This window comes from Papaver somniferum, chromosome 6 (genome assembly GCF_003573695.1).
Source record: "Papaver somniferum cultivar HN1 chromosome 6, ASM357369v1, whole genome shotgun sequence".
NCBI classification, from domain to species: Eukaryota; Viridiplantae; Streptophyta; class Magnoliopsida; order Ranunculales; family Papaveraceae; genus Papaver; species Papaver somniferum.
Genome location: NC_039363.1, coordinates 90,262,199 through 90,280,485, shown reverse-complemented (window position 1 = coordinate 90,280,485; position 18,287 = coordinate 90,262,199). Strand labels below are relative to the sequence as shown.

At 36.2% G+C, this 18,287-nt stretch overlaps 2 protein-coding genes and 1 pseudogene across 2 annotated transcripts; 1 reads left to right on the top strand and 2 right to left on the bottom strand.

The window, feature by feature from the left end:
• Positions 1-926: 926 nt before the first annotated feature.
• LOC113288363 (pentatricopeptide repeat-containing protein At1g63130, mitochondrial-like) lies at positions 927-3,104 on the bottom strand. The gene has a single exon (XM_026537381.1). It carries the CDS (start codon positions 2,565-2,567, stop codon positions 1,176-1,178), a length of 1,392 nt encoding a protein of 463 aa, XP_026393166.1. The 5' UTR covers positions 2,568-3,104; the 3' UTR covers positions 927-1,175.
• Positions 3,105-6,047: 2,943 nt separating this feature from the next.
• Positions 6,048-8,047, top strand: LOC113291053 (annotated as a pseudogene).
• A 68-nt stretch (positions 8,048-8,115) lies between these two features.
• LOC113288359 (phosphatidylserine decarboxylase proenzyme 3-like) lies at positions 8,116-18,287 on the bottom strand. Its single transcript, XM_026537377.1, has 21 exons — positions 17,906-18,287; positions 17,727-17,806; positions 16,155-16,179; positions 15,747-15,806; positions 15,455-15,523; positions 15,172-15,264; positions 14,998-15,048; positions 14,155-14,238; positions 13,920-14,011; positions 13,127-13,282; positions 12,943-13,027; positions 12,728-12,839; positions 12,041-12,141; positions 11,888-11,935; positions 11,098-11,244; positions 10,579-10,671; positions 10,401-10,475; positions 10,206-10,298; positions 9,440-9,526; positions 9,298-9,348; positions 8,116-8,481 (listed from the first exon to the last, which is right to left on the bottom strand). The coding sequence occupies exons 1-21, from the start codon at positions 18,116-18,118 to the stop codon at positions 8,365-8,367; spliced, it is 1,932 nt and encodes a 643-aa protein (XP_026393162.1). The 5' UTR covers positions 18,119-18,287; the 3' UTR covers positions 8,116-8,364.

Sequence of the window (18,287 nt, the reverse complement as noted above, 5' to 3'; positions counted from 1 at the left end):
ATCGCTGTTGTGGAATGTTAATCTTCTCTCTGAAAACACACATAATGATGTGGAACTAAGATCAACCCTAGAATAAAGTAGGTCCATGGAGAAGGGACTTTCGTGATATTCTTATACAGAGGTTTCCTTTTATCTGTTTCACCTCTTTAGAGGTAATAATCCATATATAGTCGAATTCATAACGCCATATCAACATTCGATAATTGACGAAGATGTTACAGCTGCTTATGGAGAAGGGAGAGAGACTTACAAATTTAGTACCAACAGAGAGTTTGGATACTCATTTAGAACTGTCATCACTGGATCGAATGTGGCCAAGATCTGGAACTTTAAACTTCGAATTCCAGTTTAAGTAGGTCCATGGTCTTGCTTTGCTGTCAACTAAGACAGGCATTATTGTCTTTAGTGTTAAAAATATGAATAAGATAAAGACATCAAGACTGCCAAAAAAAAATGCATAAAAGATTACAATAATCATTGGTAAGAACAAACATATGAAGGTCCAACTATGTTGTAAAAGGCGCTGGGCAAGGCGAGGCGCCAAGCCCATCGCCTCGCCAAAGGCGCCCAGGGGAAAAAAAAAAAAATTGGTCATGGTTTGGCGCCTGGGAGCGTTTTTTTCCCAGGCGCTGGCCCTACGCTTAGTGCACCTTTTACAACATATTGAAGGATACAAAAAAAAAGATCACAGTATTGAGAAAACTGCATGCAAAAACTACTGAAGACAGGTACAGTAATGATGTCAATCCCTAACTGAGATCGAACAAATAACACGGTGCACCAGAAACCTGAGTGAAAAGACTGCAGTTTAGCAGATTACAAACCCATCAGATATTAGTTATTGCTTCAACTAAAATACTTGTATCTACGTTGGTAACCTTCAACAAAACAAAAGGTGAATGAGACAGCTTACCTGTGTACCTTATCAAGCTTCTCTAGTCGCCATTCTGTCATACCTACATTTTTATCGCCGCAGCAGCTTGAAGACCGCTCGACTGAACTCGGAGCAAATTTCATACATCGTTTACCTGAATGAATTCAACTGAAATGGGAGGCGTATGAGTGTGACCCCAAAAGATACCATATATTCATCCAACGATGTTAATAATTGATTAAGAATTAGATTCCATGCTACCTCAACAATTACTAGGTTTCACAAAAAAACAAAAAATAAACTACAACTTTTTCAGCTCATCTGCGGAGAGAGTATTTGTCAACAAGGAAACGACAGGATCTCTTGGTAAAAATTCTCTTTCACGCATCTTGCAAAGAAATTGCAATGCCTTGTCAGTCTCTTTTGCAATAAGATAACCCTTAATGATGGTGTTATATGTTACAGCATCTGGTAAACAACCCTTCTCCTCCATTTCGATGATCAATTTGCTAGCCTCAGATAACATCTTCCTACAAAAGAGGCCATCCATCATTGCGGTATATGTTATTACATCAGGCACTAATCCTTTTCTTGGAATTTCGTTGAACAGTCTTCTTGCATCTTCCAACTTACCAGCCTGACAAAAACCATAAATAAGAATACTGTACATGTGAATATTAGCTGAGACACCTGTACGCTCCATGGATTCAAACAATTCCATTGCTTCCTCAATGTTTCCGTTCTTACAGAATCCATCCAACATTATACCATATGTAACTTCATCAGGAGATTGACCTAAAGATGGCATATCATTGAATAAACTCATTGCAGTCTTAACTCTTCCAACCCGATACAGTCCCTCTAATAGTATACTGGAAGTAACTGTTGTGGGTTGCAATCCTTTTTGTTTCATTTTCTTGACTAGCTGCATAGCTTCATCTATCTTACGATTCTTGCAATACCCATTGATTAACATATTGCAAGTGGTAATATCCGGTTGAAGGCCCTTATTCAGCATCGAGTCAAACAGTTTCACCGCATCTTTCAACCGACCTGACAAAAACAGACCATGGATCATTGAGGTATAAGTAAACATATCAGGCTTTATATGTAACTTCTCCATCAGTTCAAATAACACCCAAGCATCTTCCATCATCCCATCTTTACAACGTGAATCTATTGATATACTAAAAGTTACAGTATCGGGTAAAATCCCTCGATCCATCATTTCATCAACATATCTTCTCGCTTCGTCCCATTGATTGTGTAGGCAGTGACCATGAATTATAGAACTATAGGTGTAAACATTTGCATAGATATCTCTTTTTTCCATCTCATCTAAGAGTTTCTTTGCCTCATTTAACCGGCCTGACTTGCAAAGTCCATTAATCATAGAACTGTATACAACTACATCCGGCACAACATTTGAATCTCTAAGCATTTCAGAGAAGATAACCAAAGCTTCATCAATTAAACCTCCTTTGCAAAGTGTATCTATGATGGCACAATATGAAACAACATCAGGGCTGCAATTCCATTCCCCCATCCTGTTTTTCAGCTCCATAGCACGATCCACTCTTCCAGTCCTACAAAGCCCAGGTACCAGAGTATTACATGTATATCTATCAGGTCCCGTACTTGTTTGAGACATTTCACCGAACACTTTTAAGGCAGCTTCAATCTCATCCTTCATACACAGTCCTTTGATCAGTGTATTGAAAAAGATTGTATCAGGGTGACGACCTCTCTTGATAATCTATCCAAGCAAACAAAACCCATGATTCACTTGTCCTAATTGACTGAAACAATTAATCAAAATGCTTAATGTATAAACACTGGGTTTTACACCAACCAAATTCATCTTCTTATACATCTTAATGACATTTGAATAACATTTAATCTTTGATAATGATCCCAATACATGGTTAAATGTATCAGTATTTGGTAATGGCTTTTCCAAGATCAATTGCTTAAAGAATTTTAAACCATCATTAAGTTTCTTGATCTTTCCCGACCTGCATTCATCCTTGACAAAACTCTCGAGTTCTGAACTGTTATAATAATTTCTTACAAATAACTCATGATGCAGAAATGGATGATTAAAATGATGATAATTATCTGAGATTAATCTTACATTAAGCTTCTGCAGTAATCTTAGGCTCATACTGAGGAGGACGATATAGAAGTTGAAAACGCACAAAGATACGTCCGTCTCGCTGTATTTGGGGATCTGGCGTAGAGGAGGAAGGGGAAAAAAGTCTTATTGGCCGACCTTAACATACACCACAGCGTAGTCTTAACCTACACTGCTGTACGAAGGTTAGTTCCAGAATGTAGTTTGTCAAGAAGTTTGTAGCTCAGTCGGTTAAAATATTCAAAATCCGCTGATCCGAAACAGAAAGTCAGAAGCAAAACAATCTTACTTCGCAATTTTATTTTATTTTTGTTTCTACAAATCTTTCTGAAATTCTATACCCAAACTAACTTCTAACTTTTCGATTTTCATTTCGACTTTCAGAAATAGAATGAAAAATTCTGAATGCGGATTCAAACAAACTTTAAAAGGTGTTTGGATAATAGAAGAAGAAATCAATCCTTATTCTTATTTTCCCGGCAAGTTTTTAACACTATAGGTAATAAATAATTCAGTAAATCAAATTGTTTGTTATATTAAAATATACTACTTCTGTCCCGTTATTAGTTGACCTAGTAGTACAATTTAGAAATGATTTGTCTCTCAAACTATACCATGAATATTCGCAAATTTTATATCATTGAAAAGCATTTTAAAACACCTACTTAACAAATATAAACATGAGTATCAAATGATATAAAATCAATTATTAATGGGACAAAATCTAAAATTGACCAGATCAATTAATAGTGGGACGAAGTATATAATAACAATAAATTGTAGTTCCTATGACTTTGTTAAAATCACAAAGCTGAAGAAATTTGTGGATACGAATGAATAGTTTTGTAAGTGAAGCAATTGATGTAAGAAAAATTCTTAGGTTCACGATATTAATTGAGAGAATGATGGTAGACAGAAATGTCCAAGACATATTTATAACGTGTTTGAATACCAGAAGAAAAAGTCAAAAGCAAAACTATTTTGCTTCATAAAAGGTTGGTTTTTTGCTTCTAGATGTATTATTTGGTACTGTGGTGGTACTAGACACGTTCTAGGATAATAGTATCTATCTTCTTGATTTTTATTAAAGGGAGAGCAAAAAGTGATCCGAGGAAAGCGAAAATTGTAATTGACTCACTAATTCTGCCGATTTAGTAATTTTATTTGACTAGGACTACAATACCCTTATTTACACGCTTACTCAAACTCATATGTGAATCTATCACCACCACAACATGGTCCACTCTCGTCATCTATGTACCTGTGTTACTTCCTCTACCACCACCACCACAATTTGTAATTCAAACCCACGAATACAGTTCAAGTAACAATGATGAGCCATGGTATATAGATTTTGCGAATAAAAAAGAAGAGGTAAAGTTAAATTCAACTCGCTGCTATAAAAAAAACTAATCACTTAAATTTAACTTAATTTGATTAACTTACACCATCGATCAAAGAGAAAGAATCAAACCTGAGTAAGACGAAATTGAAGATTGTTCTAACCAGTAAATTTTTTCCGCTGCAAATATGTAGTTAAGAACCCAAATTAAAATGGAGGAATTAGAGCTTAATTAAGATCCTAATTAAAAGGGACAGATTGTAAGAAAAATAATTTTGTGCGGGACTGAGATTAGTAAGAGGTATAGCTAATTCAGGACGAGAGATTGTGAGGGAAATATGTAAGAGGTAGTCTGAATCTTAATATCCATGATAAATTCCATTTCATTTTCGCCATTTTTGTGTATATAGCATTTTGTAGAGAAAAAGACATCAAAATTTAATTGAATCTGTGAACTGTTTTGTTGCATCGACAGTTTATCCCTTTCTGGCAAATTCACTGTGTACGATCTAAACAACTTATTGTGGTAATATGTATGCATTTTGTTATAATTGATCACCTACTATATATACGATGGAAAAGCGTCTGACGATCATAAAGTGTACTAAAATAAAGAAAAATTACAATGTTTTTCTTGACGGGGGGTATTTGTAGTCTTAAAAAATTTTGAACCTGACTCGTTGTATAAATCAATCGAGTTAGCGAGTTGACAATGATTTTTGCTCTCCTCGGATCACTTGTTGCTCTCCCTTTAACAAAAATCATCTTCTTTCTGGCTTTCTTTCCATGACAACTGAAATAATAATGCCAAACTAACTTCTGAAAAGTCGGAAAAACAACTTAATGAAACGCCCTGATAAGAAATGTCAATTGGAAGAGATAAAAAATTAACTTTCATCTTTTTAAAAGTCATTCTAAATTCGTGTGGCTTTTCGACTTAATTAAGTCTAGAAGTAACTTTCTAACACGACTTCTATAAGCCACTTCTTCTCAATCTAGAATTAGGATAGTAATACTTCTACACTAAGTTTATCCATCCCAAGTAGAAGAATGAGTCCTAAATCTACTGCAAATTTACAGGGTGTTAGTCCTCAAGGGAGTTGGGGGAGTTGGGTGTAGTTGTGTTTTTTCCCGTTAGTCGTGAGGGAGTTCGAGGGAGTCTCTTAAAATCCCTGTTAGTCGTGGGAGAGTTTAGAAGAGTCTCCCTAACTCCCTAAAAAACCCCGTTAGTCGTGGGAGAGTTTGAAAGAAACTCTCAAACTCCCTGTTAGTGGTAAAAATTAGAATGATAGGGAGTTTGTTTTTTTTTGGAGTTCTGGGGAGTTCTAGGGAGTCTATAGTGTATTTTTGACTCACTCCAAATCTCTCAAAAAAGTAGAAATTTTGGGAGAGTCTTTCAAACTCCCTACACTCAACACAGCAAACTCTCTCAAACTCCCAATACTCTCTTACACTCCCTCAAAATCCCCAAGATTCAAAATACATTAAACTCCCTCCAACTCACTCGTGGACTAACCCATGTTAATTCCTAAGTTATATCTTTTCCTGCGAAAACAATTAGACAATTTCTCCTCTTCTTTCTCAATAACGCTAAGAGTCCACCTCCACAATTTCTAGAACTTCAATATTTTCAATAATCTCTAGATTTTGCAAAAAAAATTCTCATCTGGTTCATCAAAGATCCATAAATCATCATCATGTCTATGTCTGATTCAGACTCCTCGTCTTCTCACAGCGGAAACTACAAAAATTTCAGGCAAATCACCAGGGATCGGTTGCTGTTTGAGATGCTTCAATCCACTAAAGCTAATGACTCAAAATCAACTTCCACGATTCTTATTATGGATAAATTTACAGTAAAAATCATTTCATCCTCTTGCAAAATGGCAGATATCATCGACCAAAGAGTCACACTGGCGGAAGATCTTGACAAGAGAAGACAGCCATTCCCTGCGACAGATGCCGTCAAAAGAGAATGTCGCCAAGTCTTTGTCAGACATGTCTGGAAAACACCCTTTGTACAGAAACGCATTTGTGTTCTTCAGTTCATCTTTACCAGAAGAATTGCGTGCTCATATCAAGAGCCATACAAGAGTACTTGCGCGCATTGGCGCGTTGAAAGAGATGAATTTGGAGTACTTGTCGATTGACAGTCAGGGTTTTGTTACAGATAATGAGAGAGCACTGGATGAACTTTTCGGGGAAGACGTGAATGCGATGGCGAATCGCATTGCGACGGTGTTTGCTTCGTTGAGAGAGTTTCCATTTGTTCGTTACCGTGCTGCAAAGATTGATGCATTCACGTTGACGACGATGCGTGATTTAGTTCCGACGAAGCTTGCTGCTGCAGTGTGGAACCAGCTCACAAATTATAAAGAGAGGTTAAAACATTTTCCCCAGACTGAAACATGTGAGTTGCTTATTCTGGATAGATCTGTAGACTTGATTTCGCCTGTAATTCATGAGTGGACATATGATGCAATGTGCCATGACTTGCTGAATATGGATGGGAATAAGTATGTTTATGAGGTGCCAAGCAAAACAGGTGACAAACCTGAAAAGAAAGATGTCCTTTTGGAGGATCATGATCCTGTTTGGCTCGAGCTACGCCATGCACATATTGCAGAAGCTAGCGAACGGTTGCATGAGAAGACTGCAACTTTCATAGCAAAAAATAAAGTTGCCCAAGTACAATATGGTTCAGGAATTGGCGATCAACTGTCTACACGAGAATTACAAAAGATGGTTCAAGTCTTGCCACAGTATAGTGAGCAAATTGATAAGCTTTCCCTTCATGTAGAGATTGCTGGAAAAATCAGCAGAATTATCAAAGAGATGGGACTTAGAGATTTCGGGCAACTGGAGCAGGATCTGGTATTTGGAGATGCTGGACCAAGTGAAGTGAAAAAAATTCTGAGGACGAAACAGGATGCAACCCGTGAAAACAAATTGCGTTTAATGATGATATATTCAGTCGCTTACCCTGAGAAATTTGAGGGTGAGAAAGGTCTGAAGTTAATGCAGCTGGCAGGATTATCTGAAGATGACATGAGTGCTGTACACAATATGCGGTTGCTTGACGATATTTTGGCTACTGAAAAGAAATCCAAAGGGGGCTTCTCTCTCAATTTTGGCAGTCAGAAGAAGAAGCATGCTATCCGAAAAGAAAGAAAAGGCGAGGAAGAAACATGGGCACTGTCACGATTTAACCCCATGATAGAGGAGCTGATTGAAAAGCTTAACAAAGGAGAACTACCAAAGAATGAATATGCCTGCATGAATGACGCAACTCAATCAGTCCGTGGAACCCAGGAATGCGCATCAGTGAGATCAAGTCCAGTTTCAGGTGCTCATTCAGTGAGAACAAGACGGGCACCCTTTTGGGCGCGTCCTCGTACTTATTGCAATGGTTATACAAGTGACTCAGTATCAAGCTATGGATCAAGTGATTTTAAAAGAATGGGCAAACGTATCTTCATATTTATCATTGGCGGAGCTACTCGAGCGGAGCTACGGGTTTGCCACAAGCTCACTGAAAAGCTTAAGAGGGAGATTATTCTTGGTTCATCTAGTCTTGATGATCCTCCTCAATTTATAACAAAACTGAAGATGCTAACAGAATTATGACGATCTTGACATCCTTTGGGTGCTGTTTTTTGAGTTGTTCTTTTTTGTATTGGTAGTTGCGCCCTGGTAAGTTATTTGAGATACTACCATGTTGTAGCAATGAGTGTTGGGCAACTTTGAACCCTATTTGCAAGAACAAAAAATAACATCTCACCCACTATATATAAACAACTACTTTGCATTCAACACGCCAGATTTGTAAAATCACATGTTTTACATCTCATCGTCTTCCATACAGGAATCGGTGCAGCATATAGACAAAAAATTACAAACTTCTGGGTTAAAATGCGTACGTGCAACCTTTTCATGACTGGAAAGTCCCAGTAATTAGATGCAGTCGGTCACTTCATAATTTTTCTATATACCAAGTTAGGAGAATTATGTTGTCTAGAAAGCTGATTCCATCTTGTTTCTTGCCACACCCAATGTCATTCCAACAGTTACTAAAGTTTCGAGTGATCTTGCACTGTTTTTAATGAGGTCGTCATCAATCTTTATTGCATCCTGCAGAATTGTCAGGTATTGATGTCAATTATGGGATCTTATTCCTCAAAATAAGTTAAAAAAAATTAAACAAGAGGAAGACGATTCTGCTGCTAGAACAGGAAAAAGATAACAGTAATATGAACTTCCTAACAACTAGCATTTACATATCCAAGCACAGAATTTCATAAAAAGATAGTTTTTAGCAAAATCCAGAATGATCAATCTGATCAGAGAACTAGCTAAGAACACATTCATTTTGAGGATACAGCATATTTAGAGATTTCAATTGTTCATTTCACTACATCATTTGTTCTTTGGCCAATCATCTATCTAGTAGGATCATACATGCAACTGGGAAAGCAAATAGGAGATACATTTTGATCATAAATACAACTCAAGATTTATACCTTACTGCAGGTCTATGTTGAAGGCTTTAAGCTTGTAACCTCATCGGACTCGTATTAATAAAATGGTAACTACTGGCATTACTAACAGAACTACAATATCTTGTATACTTGGTGTCTGTCATGTCATGACCCGTGAAACAGTAATCTTGAAACAAACACCTCCGTGTTTCCCTAGGAGCGACTATATGCGTGATGGAAAAGTATGTAACATACAAGTAAAATACTAAAGATCGAAAACAGTATCTCTTACTTCTAAAGAACTACATCGAGGGAGAGTCAAGAACTTGCAAATTCAAGATGGATGTTGGACATGGAAATTTACCAAAAGCATGAACTACTTCTTGTTACTTGGGAATGAAATGAAACAATGCCCACCTATTAGGGAGTTTCCCCATCTTATAAAAACCATAGAAATCAATATACCAACCTTTTCGAAGACACAGATAACAGTACTTCCTCCAAATGAGAAATATCCGAACTGTAACAAAAGAGCAAAGACGCTGTTAGATATCTAGTCAGAATCCAGTAACTTCAAGCAAATAAGAGATCAGTATGTTCAAGCATGTCACCTCATCTCCTTTCTTTACGAAGTCACCCTCCTCCTTGGAGAAGGTGATGCTGCCCACCATTGTTGCCCCAATAGCAACAAATGCAACCTGAAAGAGTACTTAATTAGTTAATTTCATTAGAGGCAGGCTAAAGATTGAAATCCAACACATAGCAGATGCTAACAAGCAGTTCCTAGTAAGAAATCAAAATAGATACAAGTAAAAGAGTAGCCCTATCTTAAGTAAAATAGTTCTTAAGATTCATGTTTTTATTACTTTGACTTGACTGGATATCACCTACATCTTTTCCGGTTTTAGGCTGTGTTGGACAGCATTCATTCTCTACGAAACTGTGTCGTTTTGCATCAAAAATACAAAATCTATTGGTTTGGTTCAAAGTTAAATTCCACTAGGAGTAGGTATCCATCCTGCCAATACACTAATTACATACACCCTTGTAATACTAATGGATAGGGCCTCATTCGTAAGTGCGAGTGCCAGTAATTGAATTTATATATTTTCAGCACTAAGATGCACTCTCTTGTTAACATATACCGTTTAGGCCGACTTCACTAACTGATATACTGTGAAAATTCGAAAAGCAATCACAGCTGTTTGGAACAGTTCAAATTGTTGGCCACTTGAGATTATTAAAGTGTGCAAGCCTTGGGCAGCACTTCTCTTGTAACCCTATGTTAACAGTAACTAATGTGGATGAAACAAATAAACTACATATTTGACCTGTTTAGACCCATCAAGTCACATATTTGATTTATTTTTTTCTTACCTTTCCAAATTCTTCAGTTGAAATAATGCTCACAACCCTCTTGTTCTCTGTGAAAACGTTACAGTATTTGCTATTTACAGCTATTGGGTTTACCTAAACACAGTGAAACAGAGACATCATAAGAATCAAGCTTCAATGTAAGCAAAACATGAAAAACAATGAACTCAAGTGGAAAACAATTCTATTGGGACATACCGTATACAAGCATCCAGGAATGTGAACAGAACTTTCAACTCTCCCAGTGACTGGAAAATGAAAGCGATGGTAATCCTGCAAATATTTGTAAAAGCAGTTGCTCAGACACAATCTCATCTGGCAGAAAAATGCATCTGGTATTTACCCAAATCATAAACAGTTCCAATAAGAATAATACCTGGGGAGCTAGTCGAAATATCACCAATGATCCGTTGATAAAAGAGGTGGTTGCCTCTGTTCCCAAAAGACCCTCGATGGAAAACTTACGGCCCTGAATATACCAAGTGAAAAAAATTTACAACATAAGCCTTAAATACTGACAGTTTACATGAATATCAGAATGTGTCTACATAAAGATCTTAACGACCATCTGTGTTTAACCTGGGAGAACAAGAATAAAATTGACCTCTATATCCATGCTTCTTTACATACATGTTGAAGTTGACATTTGCTAAAAGCAAATGATTAACAAAGAATGATGCTAACCCACATACATATATACACAAATAAGTTACTTGTAGGTCCAGCAGACCAGAAACACGTGAAAAACAGGGAAAGGAAGTGGTTTTTTCAGCAGAAGTCGGTTTACCACAAAATATTATTCAAAACCAAACAACTTATCTAACTAAAAGTTAAGAATCTTCAAAGCAGATAGTAAGATTTTTGTAACATCTACAAGGACAACATAGAAACTTACCTTGATCCAAAATCTTGTACTATCTTCCACTGATTCAAATGCCATTAGACGGCAATCAGCAGCACATACAGCGACATCGTCTCGTTCAGGGAATGCAACTGGTCTTGCATCAGGCTTCAATTCTCTTATGAAGAATTCATTAAATGTCTGTAAATAAATCACATAAATTATGAGAAAGAACATCATTTGGTAGCTCAAATTTTAGCAATAGGTACATCCATCCTTGCGGTTGATAGAAACTCTCTATTTTGATCTATGCTGTAAAAGGCGAGCGCCTTTGGCGCCAAAGGCGCACTAAGCGCAGGCCTAGCGCCTAGCAGAAAAGGCGCCAAATTATGCTTACATATGTTGTTTTCTAAATCTTGGGCGCTCGCCTGGGGCGCCAAAGGCGCTGGGCGCTGGGCTTGGTGCCTCGCCTTGCCTGGCGCCTTTTACAACATAGATTTTGATACCAAGAGAGTTCGCTCTGTTATGAAAAGAAACATCTAAATTACTAGATCAGATAAATTAGGAATAAATGGTGGGAGATCGTCACATAGTTTTATCAAAAACTTATATTTGTGATACCCTAAATTCTCCTAATCCACAATAAAATTATTTGTTTGGATTATCATCTTCTTTTTATAAGATTTCTTTTGTATATGTTCCCCTGCTATCTCAATAAGTTTCCTTTAATCTCCTGCATTTTATGCTTACCGTCCTAAATTTTGTGCTTGAACCTCTGTTTTGACTTTGAATCAATATGCAGTTTCATTTATTTCATTCCAGACCAAGTCATTTAAGAGATTACCTTAAAATGTTCTAACGGATACTTGACATCATCCATTTTGAGCTGATCCTGTAACACATTGCTCGATTATTTAGATGATAACATTATTAGAGTTGGCTACAAAAAAATTATTCTACAGAAACAACCCTTGCTAACTGAGAATGATGATCATGCCTGGAAAAATTTGATGAATTGTGGAATGTCTTTTATAGAATCAGCAGTATTCATTCGTCTGCCTTGCTTTTCAGAGAGATTTTTAAGCAGGTCTTTTGCTCCTGTAACAAATAAAAACACCAAAAGCTAAATACTACAACTTATAATTTAGAGTTTACAGTCATTTCTTGCTGAATTGATGACAATAACACAAGATCTCGAGGTGTAAAGCTCAGAGATTTCTTGGATACTGTTATCTTACTGGACCAAGAGTCCTTTCTATATTACCTATCTCTGTTATCTTGTTTTCTAGAAATCCTATGACAACATCCAAAACCTTATTTTTTCCACATCCAGCTCAACCTGATATTCAAAAATATTCTACATGCTATAAGGCCTAAGCAAAGAGCTTCGTGGGGCCTACCAGAGGTCGAGAGCTTACGACTGACATAGAAAAATTACCGTGACCTTAGGTGCTTACAGAGTTCCTTGCACAGTCATGGTTTTCAGGTGCTAAATCGTCACAAACACTGAACATAAAGACTATCTGTTACTAATGTATCAGGTATTTCATGGGTTGGGGTATGGATGTGCAGCAAGTTCAACTTTACAATCCATCAAATCAAATATACACGTAAGAAAGAGAAAACATGATAATTCACCACAGAAATAATACAGTTTTTTAATTCCAAGAAGTATAATGCGTACCCTTATCTATAAGGCCGAGTCCTATCTTCGACTGATAAATGGCTCTCATAGACAGAATAATTTTTCCATCAATTGCTTCTTCCACCAACCTCTTTGATATCCGATCAAACACCTGAAAGCAAGGAACCACTTAAGTTACAAAAAGATCTTAGTTAAAACTGAATACAAAGGTAAGCAAAGCAGAGAAGAAGTGAAACACTGTACGGGGTGCATACCAGGATACTTGAAGCACTCGATCCTGAGTTCAAACCAACATCATATGATGAAACATGGGCCCACTCACTCATTTTAAAAAGCCAGCTAGGATAACAATGAAAGTATTTAGACTCATCGCACTTTGAGATGACAAAAACAAAAATTGGAAACAACATTTACGGAGTTGATATTATTTTAACTCACCCATACGAAGCTTGTTTTTCAGTGAGGAACCCTCCAGTCATAATCTGGTTTCCAGTCCCCTCGTCAAAACATAATGTCAAATGAATCATATCATTTAGTTTATCAGATTTGCCGAGAGTGTCACCACATACAGGGCAACTACTGATCAATGGTTCCCTGCAGCATGTTAAATCAACAATTAGTAACTGCCCATGTCAACACTTAATAACATCCAGGAAAGACACATTTACCACAAGCATGAAGTTCCTAAAGCTAGATTCTTCTACACTGAATAAATAAATTACACCATTTTCTGTTTTACGATACCAAGTACAAGTTTAAAATCCCACTCTTGCTAGATATTTGGTAAGTGCATTTAAAAGCTCGAAATGGACGATATTTGACACGTTGTACAGAGCTTGCCCTGAAAATACTTTATCTGGTGATTTGTTCTGAGCAAAACTAACTGTGTACTGGTAAGGCGACAATAAAAGAAAAAAGAATAGTTTTTCATACCAAAATAACAACAGTGATCTTAAGAATGGAAGTCTTGAACTGAGCATGTACGAGTTTACTACCACTTTCTAGTATACGCAACTACAATACTTCAACTGCTAACTGAATCTTCCTTTAAAATACCAACATAGAGAAAAAGAATCCATCTAATCTACCATCTTTATTGCTAAAATATGCTTGCTAAATACCAGAGCTATCACCATTGAACACCCTAAAATGTTAAGAATCTGCTGAAGATGATAGATAAAAAGATTATAAGTAGAAGTTGATTAACTTTTCTACAGAGTAAGATCATTACTTCTCTTGTTGAGTAGCAAGAAGATCTGCCAACTCATCTATACTGACTGCACCATCCTCATTTTTGTCAGCAGCTTTGAAGAGATCCTCTTTCTAATAATCAATGCAAACTGATATCTAAGAGGTGGTAGAGTTTCACTAAAATTGTAAGCGGTAAAAAATTGAAAATAAACCAATACAATCAAAATGGACCTTGTGGAACAGATACAATCAAGGGGAAGAGACAAGATTACTACCTCTCTAGCTGCCGTTTTATTCCCAAACGCGTTGATCAAGTCTACAAACTCGGAAAATGAAAGAGTACCGTCTTGATTATAGTCCTACGGTCAAGTGATGATAGTAAATACCAGATACATACAGATCAGATATTGGATTCAAAAGCGTCAAACGATTTAAAAGAAAAATCCTATTCTCAATAATTTACAACGAGGACAAAACAAATAAATAAGAAAAGAGGATGATTCTGGATAGTCAAATTACTAGAGTTTCAGTCGTGCAAGTTGAATGTATTTAGAAAAGGAATCAAATATAAATTTCCCTCTAGCAAAAAGATAACAGATCATGGCAAGAATTTCAAAGTCTAATGAATAAAATTGAGAACATAATTTCTTGACTTCTTCTCCATCAACATAATTAAATACAGCAAGATGCAAGACCTAGTTTTGCAAACAGCTCAATTCAAAATTTCAGATTAGCAAACCAGAGAAAATCTACTTTCAGGATTCAACTGAAGGCTTTAACTCTTAAAATCGTAAAGAATAAATTTGACGACTAACTTTCCCTTTTATCGAGAATGAATAGTATTAAAAACAAATGGTTAATGAATCATCGGGTTAGTGCTGGCCACAGATTTATTAGCATCGAGTTTATCAAGTTAAATAACTTCATCTCTGCATCACACCTTGTAATTACATTATTTGCATTCGCTCTTTTATACTATTCTTGCATTCGTTCCATTTAAGCTTTGCATGTGGTATAAAGAGGACTAACAAATATAATTCCTAGACTCCACAACCTTAACTCCAGAATCCAGATAAATCAACGAGGAGAGAAAATGGCTGAGGAGAAGAAAACCTTACCACTATAGATAAGATGCGTTTTGCGAAACTTTTTTCAGTATCAATTGAGTCCTGTCAAAGATTAAACCACCATGTCGAGCATAGCCAGAGTCAGAAAAGTCTGAAATATGGTATCTTAAATATATCAATTAAACAATATAAAACCAAAGTTGAAGGGAAAATTGGACAGCTGACCTCAACAGTACACGAAACAACAACACTACCCACAATTATGTTCGACGATGAGGGGTCTAACAAGTCTAGTGTCTCAGATTCAGAAGTTGAATCCTGCAAAAAAAAGAAAATCCAAAAGATTAAATTAAAAAAATTGTGACAACCAATGATCCTGCCACAGAGTGCCTTTTGCATATCTGGGTAAGAGACATGAAACAACACTCCCTAAATTAAATTAACAGCAAGAATAGTATGAGTTGGAAACTCTGAATGTAAATCTTCCAAATGACGAAAAAGAACATACCCGAGCGAGAAATTCGAACAGATCGAGCTCACAATATCCGATCAGATTGCTTTTTGATAATTTATTGGTCTGCAAATACAAGTAACGATAAGTGATATGCTTAGCGTCCATTCAACAATAGCATGATATTATAACTGATTTACCAAACAGATGGTAAGAAAGAAAGAAAACCAAAAGTTCAAGCAAGTCTACATGTCTATTAGTCATGGTTCCCGTGTTAAACCACATATGCAATGCCAACAGAAACATCTCGTGAATAATAGAAACAGAATCTTAAGAAGACATTACACACCTCGAAAACAGATATGCGGGCAATATGAGGACCGCTTGTTTCCAATAAAAGTTTCTTCTCCTGCAGAGTAACATAATTTTAAAGTTAGGACATAATTTTTTTATTCAAAAAATATGAAGAAACGGATACAATGAGGCAGGGATGAAAGGAAACATTAGAACAATTTTGGGTTCAGATAAGTGACAAAGTACTACTCCAATTAAATCGTCATTCTGTAAACAAAGTATCTCCTGTCATCACTCTATTGACCATGAATAGCATGTCTACTTTACTTTATCATACCGAAAAATTTAACAAGATATCCTCAAAATAAATGCATAGCTAATGAAACTACGAACACAAAGATAATTTTGGTCAAGAAGCATTCATATCTTATGTGCCAATAATATAATTTACAGGTGTACTTACAGATTTCCAGACAGGCTTGTCTGTGCTGCAAACAGTCAGCACACAGAAAGGATTGTGTCAGTGAAGTTCCTAAAAGAGAAGTTGAAAAGGGAAACAAATACTGATAATACAAAAAGTCCAAGCACGGAAACATGTTAAACTACTAATCTAGTAGATGCTCTACCAATTAAACTAATAGCTAAAACATTTGGTAACATTCATTAATAACAAATATTTTTATCAAACCAAATGGTCAAATATGCGAGTCTCAGAATGCAAACTACAAAAACTAAAAGTACTGAGCTATAAGCCATAACTAGATGTAAGAAAAACTACGAGAATGAAAGGAGAAGGACCAGCTGCAGAACCATAATCAGAGGGAAGATTTTCATATTATACTTCACTAACTTAGGGTCAAAATCCAATCAAAGACAGTAACTAACCTCTAAGATTAGATGCCAAAAAACACGTGGCTCAATTCTATATTTCAACTGACCAACCAGGCTATACTTTCAGAAAAAGACAATGCACCTACCCCTGAAGCTCTCAAAAACAATTTCTTTATTTAAGATCCTCAGCCCTCAATTAGCAGCCGATGACGACTTTCTTTTCGCCAACCCATAAAATATAGAATTCTTGGCGTCTAGGTTTACTCAATCATGTAGGGGTCAAATCCAAACCCTGTATGGTTTAACAAGACATGCACTTTTCCAGAACTTTCTGCAAACCAGAGGACTCTCAAGCAAGTGAATGAAAAGAAATAACAAGTCATTCTCCATCTGGTGTACCGAGACAGAGAAAGAAACAATGTCGTCGGAGTAAAGAGAGAACGCCCAGTATTTCCCCTATCAACCAATGTGTAAATCCCCTATCAGATTTGTCACCATGTCTTATTGTTTCATGGTTTCAGATTTTCAGTCTTTCCATTGACATCCTAATTTGTTGAATACGGTATACAAAATTACACAGACTGGAAACAGCTTTTAAGCAATAATCAACGGCTACTAAGCATTTTCCAATTACTCCGGCCACCAGATTTTATTTTATTTTCACCAAAGAGAAATTCATGGTAAATAACAACAAAACAATTACCACAATGTAATTCATCAAATTAAGACCAAAAAGTTATAAGAAAAATAGATCATGAATATAACTTTAAACTTTTCTATTCAGCTAGTGGGATAGTGGTTCAACAATGTGGGAACCGAAAAAGGACCAATTAAAAATTTTAAAAAGTTTGATTTGATATAACAAATATAAACATGTACTTGTGCTAATCCACTACTAATTATTCTACCCCGAACAAACGTAATTAACAAGCGACAAGAAGCACCATAGGCGAAATGACCTAAATAGTGTTATCACTTATCACCACTACCGGAAAATGACCTAAACTGTGTTATCACCACCACCGGAAAATGACCTAAATAGTGTTATCACCACAAAATCAAAACGACTATCCATGTTATAACAATAATAACGAATAATTGAGAATCATTTTTAGAACGCAAGAAGAAGAAGAAGAAGAAGAAGAAGAAGAAGAAGAAGAAGAAGAAGAAAAAACCTAAAATAGAGAAGAAGTATGAACTTAACTGATCAGAAGAAGCAGTTCTAAATGTTCTTTCACCTAAAGAAACACAAGCAAACCATTTATCCTTGAATTTCATTTCCGCCTACAAAAAAAAATCCAACAAACAAGTTAGAGACAGAAAATTAGAAGAAATTTTCATAGATTTACTGACAAAAGAGAAGCTGAGAAGCGATTTACTTACACTGATGAGTTCAACGAGAGCAATACCAGCAAAATCATCAGCAGTGATGAGTTTTGAACTAGAAGAATGGGAATTACTACTTCTGTAATGTCGTAGATTATGAAATTTTTGACGAATTCTTGCTCTACGAGAAGGTTTTGAATCTTCATCGATGTTAGTTTCTGACAAAGATTTAGCTAGGGATGTTGTTGATTTCGAGCTTCCATGACCCATTTTCTCCCTCTGAATCTCTCTGGTTTGATCGGCGGACGGAGACTATTCTCTCTGATCAAGTAGTATAATAAGTAGTAGCGGTTGATAGACGAAAAGAAAGAAGATCGAATGAAGGAGATGGTTTTAGCACAAACCCTTTTGTTTGGATTGTCTGACTTTGACTTGATCC